Raw genomic sequence first — 18,480 nt, forward strand, 5'->3', positions numbered from 1 at the left:
TCTCTAAATTAGATCACAGTCTTACTATGACATTTTAACTTCCTCTTAAAACATGTGTTACTAAGAGTAGGGAAGTTATAAAAGTACATAAGTTTCTTTAAATTTACATACAAAAAAGATCTCCAAAATCACATCTTATATATAATGTCTCATTTCCCATACCGTTTTTCTTGTTAGTTTTTTCTCAAACAACAGCAATTGTTTGGGGTTTTTTTAAGTGGTTACTGGGAGACCAAACAGAAAGCAAACAAGATTCAACCACTTCTGAACTCTGCCCAGGAGCTGACACTTTATTTCAGAAGGTTGGAGAAAGGAAAATATATTTCAATCAAGACATACTTAGCAGAGAACTGACTGGGCATTACTTAGGCCTTTTTAAAACTGCTTGGAATGACAGTCTCAACTATTCCATCCTTTTTACCGATGTAAGTAACTGAAAATTGTAAAAAAATTTTAGATAATTGGATATATAATGAGGATTCTCTAACCTTTCTTCTACTGAATGCATTTCTACTTCATTACGTGATTTCTTTGCAGATTTTTGAAAAATTTTATGGAATTACTGACTTCTAAAACTATGTTTTCCTTGTTAGTTTTCAGGAGAGAGCTCATAATAGGCTGAAAGAAGTAAAAAAAAATGTTCAGCTTTGGTTCAAAAAAAATCAGCACTTACTAATTTTATGGTCAAAGCATCAGTGACTGATTAATATTAAGAAGCGATTATCAAACATTGTACTGTTCAATACAGACAATTATAATCATTGAGCTCATTCTAGCCTACTGGGTGTGGGAGCCCTGTATATGGATCCTAGACCAGCAACTAAATCTTCCCAACAGGTTTTCTCCCTGCTCACCGCTCATTTGTTCCAGAATCCAGAGGAATAGTTGTTCCTTCATCACAAACACCGCATACTGATGAAATTATGATTATTTCTTAGCTCTGTTTCTAACGCCCTGTTAAAGTCAGCTCTCCCAATAGGCATTTTGTCTTATTTCAGTAAAAATAAACCCAAGTCATTCTTGCTTTTGTTTATCTTGGGTTGTTAACATTTGGAGAAACTTGGCTGATATGAGAATTCTTCACTAACTGATAGCTAAAGGGGTACAAACTTAGGGAACACCGTGCAGCAATCCGTATTCCTTTTGCTCGATGCAAGGAAAGCAGCACAAAAAAATGCAATAAGCAGGATGACCGAAGTGCTTCAGAGAATAGCGAATGTACTCTTACAAAAGTTAACGAGAACAATGGCAGGTTTGACCGGTTTTAAATGTACAGTAGATGGCTCCTGTGTATTTAACTAACTGCAATCCTTTTTCCTCTGATGTCTCTCCTTTCTCTGACATAATTTTTTACATGCATTTCTGTCTCTTTTTTTTTGTTGTTGTTGTAGGTGAATCAAGGGGAAAAACCAGTGGTTTCAGTTCTTTGTGTCTCACACTCCAGCCTCTGTAGTTCTTCTGTAGGCTGTATGTTGTTAATGCTAATCGTGATAGGGGTTTTTACCTCTGACTGACTCCTACATATTAGCATTAACACTGTATCATGCCTCTTACCAGAATTCACATGGAACCAACGGCTGCTGTGGGAGGAGAACAGAAATGGTGAATCAGCCAGCGCTGTGCTGGGAAAACCGCCGTGCTACCTGTAAAAAAGACGAGTTGTTCTGCACACAGGCACGCTTGCTAGAACGTTTGCTAGGTTTAGAGTCACCGGGAAAAGCGAGGGAAACAAAGCTTACTACGTCCTTACTAGGACGTAGAACACGTAACATTCTGAGCGCAAGGACCTGATTTTTATTTTGTTTTATTGCTTTTCAGCTCTTCTGGCTTTCCTTCCCACACAAATACTTCATTTCTTGATTTTATTTAGAAAGAAAAATGATGAATTAAACTTTTGGCATGTATGGCTGTGCATTCTATTCATTTCTATAGAACTTTATTATATGTAAGAGAAAAACCAACAGAAAATGTTTCTCTCGGATTTTATTGTCAGTTCATTAGGAGAAATGGGTCAATCGGTCATTAGGAGAAAATGAAAACACATTTATTTTACTTTAGGATTACCAGTGCATTCCAAGCTTTTAGAATAAGTCTCAGAAAATTCCAGAGAAATAGAAAAGTATTGTTATATCCATTTTGTGGAAGGTCAAAATAGACACTGAATACTCGCAGTCACAAAAACTGAGTGACAGAGTCAGTCTTTAAAACTCTCTATCTTAAGCTCTAATTAAATCTGCTTAATGAACAGTTTAGTTATAAAACATTAATTTGATGGGGGAGCAGGAGGGGAAACAAAAAATCTCGAAGTACTCACCATTAATTAAGAAATAAGGTTAACGTTTGTGCTGTATCAATACGTATACCCTTTTCTGTTTGCAGTGTTTTGCCTGCCAACCCCCAGCACGAGGTACGAGCACCTCGAGACCGCAGGCACTTATGCATCAATGGTCTCACCTATGAAACAGTCTCACATAGGAACCGATTGTCTGAATGTGATTTTTCCACTCAGACAAAACCACTGCAGGGCGTAAACGTTTTCCAAATCAGGCTGGAAGTTGAGGGGCTCCCCCGGGGATGCCCGCAGCCAGGGGCCACGACCACCGCACGGCACAAGCCAGCTGCATCCCTTCCAAAGTCAGAGCCGTACCTCCGAGAGGGCATTCTTCATGTGGTGAAGCACGCTTTGTTAAAGAAAAGTGTATTCTTGTTCATTTTGCAGGAAAAATAGCTTTGAAAGCAGGGAGAAAATCATGGCAAAAGAAAGGAGAGTCGATAGAAATTCTCATTTCTTGGGACTAGGGTGGAAACAATGAAGTGCAGTTTGATTTTCCCTCTCCGTTTGAGGCAAGGTTTGGCAGCACCAGTTCTCTTGCTGAAGCCGAGGTGGCTCCCGAGCCCCGGGGAGCCCCAGGCCCGCAGCTCTTGTCTTCTCCGCGGTGCAGGTTCCCGAGAACCGGCAGCAAGCCCGGCGCTGCCCTGACCCGGTGGCAGCACTTACGGAGCACCTGCCCGCGCCGCTGGCGTAGAAACGCAATGTCAAAGCTGAGATTTTTACGAAACGCAGAAATCCGGGGATGCTGTTGAGCTTGTCTCCACAACTTAAATTCCCCCGTGGCCTGTAGAGATTAAAGTGAAGTTTTAATTAATTTCTTATATCAATTGTGTTCACAAAAGGAAGACATTACATGATATTTTCCTTGGTTCCTCATTGCATTCAAAGAAGCCTCGTTTACTACGCAGCACCCCAAGCCTGCAATCAGTAAGAAATTGTTTTTTTCCTTTATTTAACATCCGAGCAGTGTCCCTGGAGTACCTGTGAATGACACGGTACTGAAACGACAACCAGCTGTGACTTCCCTACCTCAGCCCACCTTGCCGCTCCCCAGCCTGCACTTCCCATCTCTATCCCATATAGACACATGCCAATAGAAGGTATATTATGGAAGAAAACGAGTCTTGCCACTCACATTTGATTTTTATAGCATGACCGTGATTCAGAAAGGTACGTTCCCTTACATTTTCTCTCTTTAAAATGTAATCTGCAAACTTAAGAAATAGATAGCAAATATAAATATGGTCATTAGACCATTCATATGTATTTTTTCTGCACAGGTGGTTCCCCAGAAAAGCAGGCATATTAACTTGTAGAAACTATACTAGAAGATACTAAAAAAATAGGTTTTCTTTTTACTCTGAAAAAATGTTAATGCTGTCCATGACTGGGGTTGAATCTTGTGAAAGACCACAGCATGATAGCATTACCATTTTCAGCTGGTTGGTATTCTTCAAGAAATATCCACTGCCAACTCTTCCCACCGAACGCCGCTATGATATTGAGTTCCTGTGTCTGGATTCCTTAAAATAATAAAATAAATGTAGCTGCACTAGCAAGTTCACTGGCTTCAAATATAACAAAGTATTGGGACAAGCTGAGTGGGATAGCATTAGGTAAGCTACCAAACAGCAGTACGAGATTACTTCTTGCCAGAGGTTAAAATAGAAAGGGAAGCTCGTTCCGGCTGCTGTCATAAAAGGATTCGAGGTCTGCTGATGACTGAGCGTTTTCATCACTTGCATGTGTTCAATTTCCCAGGGAAGAGTTTCACTGCCTTGGTAAGAAAAAAATAACTCTCTCTCGACATTCAATTCCTTCTGTTATAAAGGAAGTTGGACTACATCATGATTGCCTTTTCCATCTCCAAAATCCATGACAACATGGAATTACAGAACATTTCTTTGGAAAAAATATCTTAGTTGGTCAGGTAATGTGTATACAAAGCTGGAACTGACTCAGCTCAACCTTCCTCCTGCCACCTCTTAGGATCAAGATATCATGTAGCTTTAAGCTTGGTATGGAGTTTACTTTTTAAAAATCAATAAATAAGAGGGAAGGCTCAAGAGTTCTAAGCTCAGAGCAAAAATTCTACAATTTGGAAAAGTTTCAACTCTCTCTCAAACAAGAGGTAGGAGGAAGAACTTGGATGTGAGAAGCCATGGAGCTTCTACTACTGAGATGTGCAACAAGGAAGGCGGCTTCAGTTCCTGCCTTTTCCCCGTCATCATAGAATCACAGAATGGTTGGGTTGGAAGGGATCTTAAAGCCCATGCATTTCCAACCCCCCTGCCATGGGCAGGGACACCTCCCACCAGACCAGGTTGCTCCCAGCTCCATCCAACCTGGCCTTGAACACTTCCAGGGATGGGGCAGCCACAGCTTCTCTGGGCAACCTCTGCCAGGGTCCCATCACCTTCATCATAAAAAAATTTCTTCCTCATTTATTCCTTCTCAGAATCTGCCCAGTGACATTGCCTGCTCACGTACGTTGGCCTAAATCACCCCGCACTCCCCTTTCTCCATCATCTGTATTTTGCAGTGTGCTGTTTTCCTAGGGTCTTCCTTACCTTTAGCTGGTTCTGCATTTCTTTTACTGAATGGATACAGTAAAAACTGCCTCTTTACACCTGAAAAGCAATTTAAGAAAGAGGAGAAATAGCCAGGGAGGGAATTTGGCTTAATTCTTCAGTTTCTTTTGTCCATCTACCCTCCCCTAATCCCTGTAGTTTCGGGCCCCTACAGCACTCAGTATAGAGAAATAACAGTATCTGCTCGCTTGTCTCTTTTTGAGCCGCCCTACGGTGGTCTTTTGGCTGCTTCGAAGGGAGAAGGTCAGACCAGGCCCCACGGTAGGCAGGACACTGCACACACATCTAGAACCCATACCCACCCACAGCTTCGCCATAGCCCAGCTCATTTTGGCGTATTGTATTACCCCATAGCGTCAGGTTTGGTGTATAGCTATAGTTGCAGGTGTATGTCCCCAGGGCTGTACACCACCCTGCAGTCCAGCCGAAGTTCAGAAATCCTTAGGCCAAAAAGAGAAAGGAAGCGTTACTCTCGCCTGCCTGCTGTAACATTCCTTTTGGTAGACAATTTCAGGATTTTATATGCCAACAATTAACGGCAAAACACAGAAAGGGCCCTGAGCTCGGGCACTGGATCTCCCTCTTGCTCTGCGGCTGCCACGAGCACTGAGCACCGTTTCCATTCATTCTCATGCTCGTCCAAGAAACGCTCAGGACTTTTTTCTCATAGCGGCATCACCTCAGACAGATTGGGTAGGGAGTCCTCAAAGTAACTTATGATCCAGCCCCCCCAAAAAAACCCCACAGATGTTTCCCCCTGCAGACACGGCTCTGAATCCCTCTCGGACAGAACAGGGAACTGAATCTACATCTCCTAGTTCGAAAAGTGCTGTCACCACCATAGTGGTGGTAAGAAAGAAGTGGACACTACCTTCAATTACCCAGCTCTCTTTTAACTGCTACTGTCCTGTGTGCCAACCCTGGTGCTTTTCAAAGACGTCCTCCAGCTCGGTCTCTCCCAAACGAAGACCTGCCTTCTGCAGCCCTGACATGAGCTAGCACCAAGTTCTGCAGAAGTTTGAGCTTCCACCTTTTTATGTACAGACCTCCAGGGAAGGGTCGGGGGGGAAGTTTAATCGTGTGTGAACTTCAGCTGGCAGCCCTCAACAGCGTTTTCGGTAACGTCATTCCACGCTTGCAAAAGTCCCTTCCGTGGGGATTCACCCATGTCCACGTAGGGCGATTCTCTCCCTTCTCTCCCACTGGTAAGGCTGCACCTCTCCTCCCATCTAGTGGTACGGGCTCTGCAGGTTCCCCAGGCTCTGCTGCAAATTCCCCCGCCAGTCCCGCATCCTCTTGTTGTAAACCCAGTAAAGGTCAGGGAAGGGAAATTCCCTCTCCAGACTTTCCAGCCCAGCTATATGCTTTTCAAACCATTTCTTACACTGCACCCTGTAAAAGTTGGGCTCCCTCTCCCTCCAAAAAAAAAAAAAACCACCACCACCACCACAAAACAAAACACAAACAAAAAAAAACCACCCACCAAAACCCAAATAAACCCCAGAAAAGCTCTGGGACATGAAATTCCAGCTAAGGTTAAAAAATTTCCTAAGGGGAAGCAGCATTCTCACCTTCCTCTGCAGGTGGTCGAATCCAGGGAGAATTCTGAACAGAATCTCAAAATCCCAAAATACAGAGCACACATCAGGGGGCTGTGTGGGCTGGTGGTGTAACCGGCTTAGGATTCAAAATAGAGCACCTCGATCAGATCCCACTGGCATAATTTCACTGTCCTCTTGGGTTACTCAGAGATGGCAGGTATGTCAAAAAAAAAAAAAAAAAAGGCCAAAAAACCAGCAAATTTTGTGTTCCTCAAGACAGGAACCGATGCCTGCTTTTTCAGTAGCACCAGAGCAACAGGTTCAAACCCAAAGTATACTCTAGAAGGTTAGGTTTAAAAGAAACACAAATATTTGAAATTCAGCGCAAAGATCATTTATAGGCTTAAGAAAATATAATCTCTGTGTGTGTGTACTCTTAAGGCAAACCTTGAATCAAGAATCTTGTTTAAAACCCATAAGCATCTGATACTATTACAAAAAGTCCTCTGCAACCTTAACCAAGAGGAAAAACAATCAGTTTTTCAAGCACTCTGAGGAGGCATGGGCTATCTTTAAACACGTGTTGTAAAAGCAGAGGTCATATGCTGTTAGCACACTGACGGACTTCAAACTTCCCTGTATGCCAGTAAATCTGAAAAGAGAAATCAGAAACGCATAGGAACAAACCTATTTTAACACACATTTTAACCTTAAGCACATTTCTGCAATTTCACCAAAAGCTACTTTTACCGCTTGCATTTCTTCTTCTGTGCTCTGACACATTCAGCATTTACTTACTGATTATTTAGTTCCATGAAGCTAGGTCAGATTCCCTCACCTAAATGCATTTTACCGAACTGCTACTCTGCTCTTACAAAACTATAGCGTCAATTGACTAGAAAGCAAGTGATGCAGTTAAAGGGTAAAAATAGTAATTGGGATAAAATTCAAGCGAAAATATTTGCACTTCAAAAAGTAATAAAAATCTCTTCTGGTGTAACAAGAACAGCTCTAATGAGTTAGGGATGAAAATAACAAAATGTCAGAAAACATCATCTAACAAAAACCCCTTGTGAAATTTAATTGAAGTCACCATATTTAAATATCAAACAATGAAAATGCATAATAAATCTCACTACACCAGGGATGCGAGTAGTAAGACTACATTCCTGGTGCTATGGTGGAAAACGATCTTTAACTGCACTTGCACAGTAGAAAACATTAAACTCAAAGAACTTTTCAGCTTTTACATTCCTCTATTTTTGTACTAATAAAGCAATGGCAATTACAGAGTTACCTACTGAACGGAGTCTTTAGAACCAGAAACAGAGTATCTAATTTCAATTGTGCCAGGAAACCAGCTAGTAAAATAATAATATTTTGTAACCCTTTAAGGGCTTCTGAAAAGGGTGCGCTTTTCTTCCCCCTTTCTTTTTTAAGATACCAATTGTCTCAACTTTCTATTGTAGTAGGCAAAGAACTCGGTGGAATTTCTTCAGGAAGTTCCAGCAAGAAAGAAACGTATCAGGTTAAAAATCAGAAAGAAATACTTTCTTCATGGAAGACCAAACAAGGGGTCTTGAAATTCTATCAAGATAAAGGCGATGGCCTCTCCAGCTGCCAGTTCAACTACAGTCTGTAGGCCAAACCGCACTCATCACAGAGAAGAACGTACAGACACGTACAATTGTTGTCGAGAGAAGGACACGGGTAACTTGCAAGATGAGTTATCGCAAATAAAACATTACCCTCCCCCGTCTTTTTTTTTTTAGTGAAATCTTTAAAGTGGACTGAAATGTCTGATTAATGGCTTTGTATCTATCTGTGATTCATATCCACAGACTTCAAATTAATTACCCATGACATTTCTATTTGCACAAATAAGTCATGTAAAAATACACAGTTTATTATGTACATTTAGAGGTTAAAGTTAATTTAAATTGATACAGTTCTTCCTTCTTCAGTTCCATCTTTTGCCTCATCACGTTCTGCTGCTGCCTCCAAATATTTTTCTTCAGTGACCTGCAGAAACATATACCATAATAAAATATTTAATCCATAAAATTATTTAATTCTCTTCAGTCCTGGAAATCCTCCCCTCATACTGTCACTGAACAAGACAGTACAGCCTACAAAGACAATGATTGTCTCCAAAATTAAACAACCAGAACGACAAGCATCTTCAAACTTATTTCATAGAAAGGTATCATGGGCTAGGCTCTGAACACAACCCTGGCTACCAAATTTCAGTAGACACATAGCACTTTTTTTTCCTCTCTCTTGCCACACAAATAAGTAAAATATTTGATCTGAAGCCTCCAAAACATCTGCTGTTTAATTTTTATGAAGATTTCCTACGTTTACGCATGCCTCGATAGTGAGTCTCTAGTTATATGCAGCTTATGATATTTTACAGTTCCATCTATCTTAAAAACTTGCCTTTTGCATTTACCCAGTTATTGAAAAGCTTCTCTTGGGTAAGTACATTTCAACTTTGAAACACTGGCTGTTTAACAGAAGGATGTTGGCAAGAAACTCTTCTTTTCCACGCAGGTTTTAAACAGAAAAAAAAAAATACTCAAAACTAGAAAACTAGTGCATTTATGCAGTTTACTGAAATTGTATTCCTTTTTATCTCCAGCAACTTCCACCTAGGTTCACCCAGTAGTATTAGATTTTATCCCTGCATTCACTTATAAGAAACATGTTCGCATGTGTTCTCTCAAAGCTGTGGCAGAAAACTTGTTATTACCTAAAACCTTGGTAAGTGTAAACACATTATTCCAATTTTTAGTTTTCTTAGTTCACGTTCACGATTGAAACAGGAAAAAATAATTTTAAATTTTACACACATGTGATACCAATATTAATTCTAGAGATTAATTTGAAAAATACTAATATAGTTTAAAGTGATAATTAACAGCAGCTTAGAGAGATTATAAAAAGCATGCAGGACTTTCAGAAGCAGACAGCTTCAGAGACACAGATGGAAAGACCAATATAATTTGCTCCAGTTTTTTTTTTTAATAGTACAAACTATATCAATTGAATAGTGTATTTTTTTTAAATGGTACAATGAATTTTAATAACCAGACTTCAGAAGCAATACTAGCATGCCCTCTGCTACACAGTGGTTAGATTTCCTGGGCATCCGATTTTTCTTCACCTGTGAACATTTCCATTCCTAAAGATATGTTCTTGAATATATTACCCAGCTCTAATCATTCAAATTCTACTCTGTCACAGAACATCTCTGTATTTGGTAAGCTGTACTTCACTACTCACAACACTTACCAGCCTCTTCGATCTTTCCAGCAGTTTGTGCCACACGGTGTGGTGAGCCTGTATTAAATGTCATTAAATGGTGTTAGTGGAGGCAAAAAAAAAAAAAAAAATCTTAGCATAGCATAGGTTCTGACAAACATAAAGAAATGCTGGCACAAAACTGCTAAGAATCCCTAATTCAGACGTTACAGCTTATGATTTCAGTGCCCAATTTGCCCATATTCCTTTGGGGGACCTGAATAAATATCTGCTTATCACATCCATTCATTCTGCGGAATCATTGAGGGGGTAATGGGCAAAAATGGGAATTAAAATCTTATGATGAGGAACGGAACACAGAGATGAGGTGAGGAACCCAGTGCCCACTGGTCCCTTGAAAACTTCCCCAACTGAGACAACAGCCCATGTGCTAGATCACAGGTCAAAATCATCTAGGTCAACAGGAATGGGAAGAAAGACTCCTGCCTCCACCTATAGTTCTACAAAGCCTTTGTTTAAGGCTGGTTAGTGCTAGGTCTTCTTTTGTTATTGTTGTTAAGTTTCACTTCGGTGTCATGAAAGACTTTGAAACAGTATCCTTTATCATGAATATAAATTCAAAGTTCTGCTCTTTCCTGAATCTGGATAAACACTGTCAGCAGCCTCAATTTCAGAAGATTGGCAGGCACAACTAAGGCAAAGTGAATGAAATACCCATGCAGAAATTGCACAACCGAAACAACACTTTCAGTACTGAAAAATAACATCAAGGGCCCTCTGATGCAAACTTTTCTAATTCTGATTTCACATCCACAATAGTTCCAGGAAAATGAACCCCAAATATCCAACATAGTCACCATCATGGGCCTTACCTTTCCGAATTACATTCAGCTACCAGCACAGCACACAATAAAGATCTGAAAGTAAGCCAAATGCTCTAACTTAAAGAAGGAAGGTCTGTACAAAATGGATTAGTTACCTTCAAATGGATTGGCAGGGACACACCCTGGAACCTCCTTATCAACTCAGATTGGTTAGCCTGAAGATTATGGGCTGCTGTTATCTCATACTGGAAACAGAAGCTTGTCCTTGGTATGTGAGGGCCTTCACTAACATCTACAAAGTCACCAAACCTGATGGGAGCAGAAAAAAAAAACAACCCTACGTCAAGTATATTCAGAGAGAAGTACAAGCCTATTTGGTTTTATTTTTGATTAGCAAATTCCTATCTACAGAATAGATGAAAGAAAATCCACACAGATCCCAAACTAAATCTAAACAAATCCCAAGTTCAGCATTTCTAGATTTCCTGAAGCAAAAGTACAGGTGACACAATTTCCTAAAATGAACTTATAAAATTTAAACTTCAAGTTTGGGAAGAGGATCCTAGATTTAACAAATCTTTGAAATCACGTGGGCTTTAGAAGTGGGATAACTCTGTCATTCACCAGAAAAAGATTTGTCTCCAAGATCACATATTTTCCCCAGTACAGTGTTTACAACCTGCAGAGGTACTTCCCTTTCAGGTCTTGGAAAACTGCAAGTCAAGGGAAAAAAGCGAGAGACAAAAAAAGATGCACAGCAAAAGAACACTCAGAACAAACCTCTCCCAGAAATCAATAGGTAAGCCCGTTTTTCCCTCTTATTGAGCAAACGAGAGAATGGGAGGAAGGAGAGAACAGACACAACATCATTCTAAAATTTCAAGAACCATCACTGCAAAGACATCTGTTCCTTTAGAGAGATGTGGACTCCAAAATCATCTAGAAAACTGAATATTCTACACTGCCCTAAGCTAGTCACAAATTCTTTTATATGCCTGAGATACAACACAAGGTTCCTGCCTCCAGCCTAAGAACTTTGTCTCTTACACTGTATACCAGGAACCAGCTCTATTCTCATCTCCACCACTGCAAGGCAGTAGCTTGCCAGTTAGGAAGATCTCCACTATAATCCACTATACAATTCTAACTCTTGTTTTCAAACAAGTATTTGGTTTGTATTTTATTTGACTTGTCAAGCTCTACAGATTTATTTAAATTTTATGTAAAAACATTTAAAGCAGTAAGATTTCTCTGGCACTTACCACCTTTAACATAATGAGAAATAGAAAAGCAGTGAGATCCACCAAGTGTTAAGTGTCACAAAACAATGGTTGTATAAAAAACAAAAACCCAAACAACAACTTAAGACAGACTACAGACAGCAATGAATAAAAGTGATTTCTACTTCTTTTCCTTCTGACTTGCAGAGAATACTTGCAATGTAATCAAATCTTTCAGTGAATCACTACAGAGAGTTCAGTTTTGCTCACCTATGTAATGCTACAATTCCTTCCATATTCTGAGAAGCTTTTCGTTCTATCATCTCCATTTTGTATCTGAACAAGACAAAAAAAAGAAGATTTAAAAAATCCTCACTTTCAATATCTAGCTCTTATAAGAATACTTAAGAGATTGATTTAAGGAACATTCTTAAAAATCATGCTTGTATTTATGTGAACTTTGAAACAGGTTTAAATTCTTAATTTTATACGACAACGTGTATTGACATGTTTCATAAAGCATGTCATACAGACCTCTTAGCCTAACCTCAGTTCCTGCAAAAATTATGGAGAAGATCATACCAAGTACTATCAAAAAGCATTTAAAGAATAATGCCATCATCAGGCACAGTCAGCACACGTTCACCAAGGGAAAGTCCTGTTTAGCCAACCTGATCTCTTTCTATGATAAGGTCACCTGCCCAGCGGGTGAAGGTAAGGCAGTGGATGCAGTTTTTCTGGATTTCAGTAAGGCTTTTGATAGCGTCCCTCCCAGCACCCTTCTGGACAAGTTGTCCAACTGTGGGACGAGCACGTTCACGGTGTGCTGGGTGAGGAACCAGCTGAAGGACAGAGCTCCAAAGGTTGTAGTGGATGGGGATACAGCTGGCTGGTGACTGGTCACCAGTGCTGCTTCTCAGGGCTCAGTTCTAGGGTCAGTGTTGTTTAACATATTTATCAACAATCTGGAGGCAGGAGTTGAAGACACCATTAGCAGCTTTGCTGATGATACCAAACTGGGAGGTGCTGTTGACTCTCTTAAGGGACAAGAGGCCTTGCAAAGGGATCTGGATAGATTGGAGCATTTGGCTATGATCAATGGCATGAAATTTAACAAGTCCAAATGCTGGATTCTGCACCTCTGAGGGAGTAACGCTGAGCACAAGTATAAATTGTGAGAGGAGTGGCTGGAGAGCAGCCCTGCAGAAAGGGATCTGGGGGTGCTGGTCAACAGCAGCTCCATACGAGTCAGCAGTGAGCCCTGGCAGCCAAGAGGGCAAACCCCATCCTGGGGTGCATCAAACACCGCATCACTAGTCAGTCAACAGAGGTGATTATCCTGCTGTATTCAGTATTGATGTGGCCTCACCTTGAATACTGTGTGCAGTTCTGGGCCCCACAACTGGAGAAGGATGTGAAGGTCCTTGAATGTGTCTGGAGGAGTGCAACCAAGCTGGTAACAGGGCTGGAAGGGATGTCCGCTGAGGACTTGGGGCTTGTCTAGTTTGGAGAGAAGGAGGCTGAGGGGCGACCTCATGGCTCTCCTCAGCTTCCTGAGGTGGGGACGTGGAGAGGGAGGTGCTGAGCTCTGCTCCTGGGATCCAGGGACAGGATGCATGGGAACGGTTCAAAGCTGCACCCAGGGAGGTTTAGGCTGGACATTAGGAAGCATTTCTTTACCAAGAGGGTGGTTAAACCCTGGAACGGGCTTCCTAGAGGGGTGGTCAATGCCCCAAGCCTTTAAGGGTTTAAGAGGCATTTGGACACTGCCCTTAACAACATGCTTTAACTTTTGGTCAGCCCTGAAGTGGTCAGGCAGTTGGATGAGATGATCGTTGTAGGGCCCTTCCTACTGAAATAATCTATTCTAGTTTAGTCTATTCTATGCATATGTTATAGGAGGGTCATATGCTCTCTCAGCAGAGTTTTATTCAGAAAGATAGAATGAACCTACTACTTCAGATAAAAATAAGTTTTTCAAGTCACACCTAAGACTAGAAGACACTATCAGATCACCTAAACTGATTTTACGCAATGTGTGGTCCTCAACAGCTGGTCACCTGCAAGACAGCAAAGTGTTCTCTGCTCTTTCCGTGCACACGCAAATACACATACAATGTCTAAAGCTATTATCAAAAGTCAGCTCCCACCTGCTGTCAACGCTTGCCAGCCAACACTGGCCTCTGGACAGAGCATTTAAAATTAAATAATGTAGTGTTTCAAAGGGGCAGGGGAGGCAGACTCTGTCAGAGTAGCAGGAGAAGTACCTTCTTACTTCATCTGTCACATCTTATTCTAGATTTACAAAACCAAGCAGAGATTTAAATGGATTTCTAATTGCCTTTCTAAAAGAAAGGCAAATTCAGACACTTGCCTGTTATGCTGAAACATTTCACGTGCTACTTGTGCTTCAACATGCAGTGTTTCAAATGGCAGGTCTTTATGAATTAGCTTTCTGGCATCCCTTGTAAGAGAACAGAAGTTGTCCTAAAAAACAGTTGATACATATAAAACTGTCACCACTGTTTCACAGCTGTAGTGAACAGACAAAGCATAGGAAACACTAAATATTAGCCAAAACAACAAGGATCATCTACTACAAACGCTAAATGTAAGAATGTTGCTGTAGGACTGTAACTCTTACTATTTATCAGCAACAGATTGCTACAGATCATCACCATTTAAATGAATTTGACTGGGCACTGAAATCAGTCAATAGGTATTCTTCCATCAGAAACAATATATATTGAGTTAACCTTCTCAGGTTCTCCCTACATGATATATACACATACTGTCTTGCTACTGTTAAACATTCATCTGTGTACCTTGTTTCCCAGAGTTGTGAAGCCACTTAGAAGTGACCTCTATTGTGATGAAATCAAAAGAAAAAAAAGTACTGAATAATTAATAAACAGAAATTGATCACCTTGGTCCAGAATCCAAAGCTCTGCATATTTAGATTTATTGATACATAAGAAACTGTTATTAGGAGAACTTACATTTATAACGTCATGTAGAAAATACTTCAAACTAAGTTACTTCAACTACAAGATTATATTGAAGAAAAGTTCTGCGTTGTACCAACATTGCTTTGTTAGCCATACACATTTCTGCTGCTATTTGGGCATGAGAAAAAGGACAGGCACCGGACAAGTAAAATGTTTGTGATCATACCAGCTACCAAATGGTTATAACACTTAAGAGATTTTAGTTTATTAGATTTACTGAAGAGCATGAAATACAAGCAAGCTATTAAGGAGAGCTCTAGCTGAATGTTCTTTTACAACATTATTCTGTAAACTACAGGGTGAAAATACACATATTACACACATTTTTATTTTCAGAGGGCTCTACTCACACAAAGACCATGGTTGCATCTACATTACCAGGCAAGAGCAGCTGTATAGGTGCAGATCTGCATAGCACCAGATCTGCATAGCAACAAAAAAGAGGCACTGAGGACCCAACAGCCACATCAACTGGTTTTGGAATTGTATTTCAGACTAGAACTTAGTCTAGCCCCACAGCCCTAAAGCCTGTAAGCGTCTGGAGGACAGCTCAAGGTTTGGCTTCACCTGAAAGGAACCTAGTCTGCATGCTCCGACAGAGCACAGAGCACACAGTACGTGAGAGCCAGTATGTGCTAAACGCAGAGATTAGTTTTCAAAGAGTATGCCTGACCTAAAAAAAAAAAACAACAACCAACTAGTGTAGACATACCCAAGAAAGAGAAAAAAACTCACTGCCCCCTCTTGTCTATTAAAGAACCATCACTGGACAAGGATACAAGCTATACAACTTTTTGGGCAAAAAGTTATTGTGCTTACGTTTGTTGGTTTCCAGTCATTCAGTTTATTGTCCAAAATTACATCGTAACAGAAAGCTCCAGAGATCACTGCAATTCCAATTCCAAAAAGAAAAATATTCATGTTTGTAGCAAAGTATACATTTCATTGTCATTTCTTATAAACACATCAAAATGAATGAGAAAAAAACCACAATTATCTCAAAAAATCCATCACAAAATAAAAGTTTTCAGCTGTGACTATACAGTCAAATAGCAGACTAAACTTGTATCATTTTCATTTCACTTCACCGAATGAGAAAGCCATTTGAAATGAGTTTTAATGTGATGTTAGTATAATACAACTCCATTAAAGAGAAGAAAAAAGTTTATATTGCTTCCCAAAACTGCATCTAATATTGGAAAAAAAACACAACAAACTTTGAAAACATTTCACATTTTTCCTTTGCATGCATCATACACCAAAAGTAAATTTGCAATATTAAATTGTAAAGAAGAACATACTGCATAGAGAAATCAGACAATACTAGAGCGGAAGTAAAATGTTTATCTATGATACAGGCATGGCACAAATTTCTGATAAAAGTAACACAAATTTCTGTGACAGTCGACAGAACACTCTCTGTGTATATTTATTCAGTTATTACCATCTCAGAAATCAAGCTTATGAACCCAGTAAGTTCATACTATTTCTACACATATAGCATAACAATGTAGCTTACTATATGCAAGATTATTCCAAATCCTGGTAGAACTGAAATATGGACTCTACACTTAACAATCAGGACAAATTCTGAAATTGCTAAAAAGGGAATCAACTGCAGGAGGACTCCACAAGACCAGCAACCAACCTTCTTATATATCAAATCCATAATCACACAGGCTTTGTTATTTAAATAACCTCCTCTCTTGTGCATTTTCTCACTTTTGTAAATCTTCAGTCAGGTCACAGGCGAGCAAAAATTCTTACTAACCCTGTTTGTACCTCAATAATCTTTGAACTTGATGTATATATCGTAATTTTTAGGAACTCAAGTGCTCACAAGGTTATGTAGTTAGAGTAAATTCACAGAAACACATCACATCTTCTGAATACCTTATTCATGTAACTTCGCAATAAAAAGGTTATGTCCTTATATTACCAACTTAATCTATGAAATAGTAAGTGGTCTGAAACCCAGTTGCCACACAGACCAACTTTCTCCGCTTTGATAACAAAATTGGGTTTAGCGTGATTAATATAAATTAAAGGCTATTAAAGGCTGTAACAACAGCATGCAATACACATATCTATGCTAAGTACTTTCAATCATTGGAAAAGGAGCCTCTGGTTTTTTGCAAATACTATTAGACACTCACTTAAGCAGCAGCAAAACACAAGTCATTCAATATAAAACACTTCCCTCACCTGGCACTTCTGGAGCTTTAATCAGACTGACTGAGTACTCATCTTTGAATGCCCGCTTTAACACACATGCCATGATCATGGCACAGGAACGCCAATAGGCCTACAAAGAGAATTTCAAAACACAGATTTATTACCTAGAAGCTAACGACCCACACTAGATGAACATCAGCTGTTTATTCCAAAAGAATACCAATATTTAGCTGAATGACACACAAACCTAGCTGTCAACCCAAGCATTACTTTCTTTAGTATTTAATCTTCTATTTGGAGATGATTCTCCATATAGAATCAATTAAAATAATCAAAACTGCACTTAAAATGCAAGCCAGATGTTTCCCTGAAGATATTTAAATCTGAAATAATGGACTAATACAACAATATAGGTTGAAAGGGATGCCCACACATCACCTAGCCCACATCCTGGTCCAGCTAATGATAACCATGATGCTCCAACCATTAAAAATACCTGAACATTCACAACAACAAAGTTCAAGAAAGCAGACTGACATGGAACTGAAAGGGGCATACAGAATCAAGTGGTCATAATCAGGGTCACCTACAATGGGATAAGATATAGACTTACCTTGTTTACTTCCTCTGGGTCTTCGTCTTTGAAAGTAAGGAATTGAATTTCACACGGTTTGGTCAAGGGTCTGTACATATCCCAGACTTCACCATCCACAAGAGCTAGAACGGATTTCTTGCAGTGCCATTCACTTAAGTCTAAAGAAAGTTTTAAAAGTATGACACAGTTATTAACCATATTCCTCAGAGTCAGCACTTTAGACCCCTGCATTTCTAACAACAAACTGCAAGTTTCACTTTTGTAAATGACTCAAAAGGATGAGCTGGTAACAGAGCCTCCAAAAATTAGCTCAGTTTCTGCTGATGTATTTTAATATAAACGCATTTTAGACTTAATGAACACAAATATTCTGAACACGTCTGTTATCTTGGTCATTAAAACGTCAATAATACTAACATTTCAAATCAAGATGACAAGTACTTCAACTGGCAGCACAATTTTCATCATCAGTGGCACAATGTTAGTTTAAGGGTGCATTCACTTACGCATGGCACAATTGTATGGAGTAGACAAAGCTTTGTTCATTACAAACACACTGCCAGGGTGTGATTTCCCAGTGTATTTTACTTCGATTTTCTCAATTCGTGGGTAAAGAGACAACTGTCTCTCTTTCTCTTTGTTGAAGAGCTCATTACGCATCTGAATCACTTCATCTGATGTCAGCCGAGACACAGTTGGCGTGGAGATGAACCCTGGTAAAAGGAACGATGTAAAATAAGAAATAAGGAGTTCCCAAAGCCTCTTTACAAGACGTTGGTTGCTAAAGGAAGGAAGACATGCCACTGCACCGCTAATCCACGCGTGTCTCAACACGCATGAGGTGAGCCCTCCAGCAGCTCGCACTGCCCGCCCGCTCTCGGGCCCCGCAACGCCTGTAGTGACTCCGGCTGCCAAGGCCCTTCCCTCAGG

General features: G+C 40.0%; 1 protein-coding gene across 1 annotated transcript; it reads right to left on the reverse strand.

The window, feature by feature from the left end:
• Positions 1 to 8,365: 8,365 nt before the first annotated feature.
• On the reverse strand, positions 8,366 to 18,263 carry MRPL39 (mitochondrial ribosomal protein L39; the record flags this gene model as incomplete). The annotated part of the gene is made up of 9 exons (XM_009709025.1): positions 8,366 to 8,486; positions 9,759 to 9,806; positions 10,708 to 10,861; positions 12,043 to 12,108; positions 14,147 to 14,259; positions 15,600 to 15,667; positions 16,986 to 17,085; positions 17,569 to 17,708; positions 18,057 to 18,263. Coding segments are annotated over 9 exons (983 nt in total), but the record flags the coding sequence as incomplete, so codon positions are not given.
• Positions 18,264 to 18,480: the final 217 nt, after the last annotated feature.

The sequence above is a fragment of the Cariama cristata genome, unplaced genomic scaffold, assembly GCF_000690535.1.
Source record: "Cariama cristata isolate BGI_N322 unplaced genomic scaffold, ASM69053v1 scaffold15920, whole genome shotgun sequence".
Classification (NCBI taxonomy): domain Eukaryota; kingdom Metazoa; phylum Chordata; class Aves; order Cariamiformes; family Cariamidae; genus Cariama; species Cariama cristata.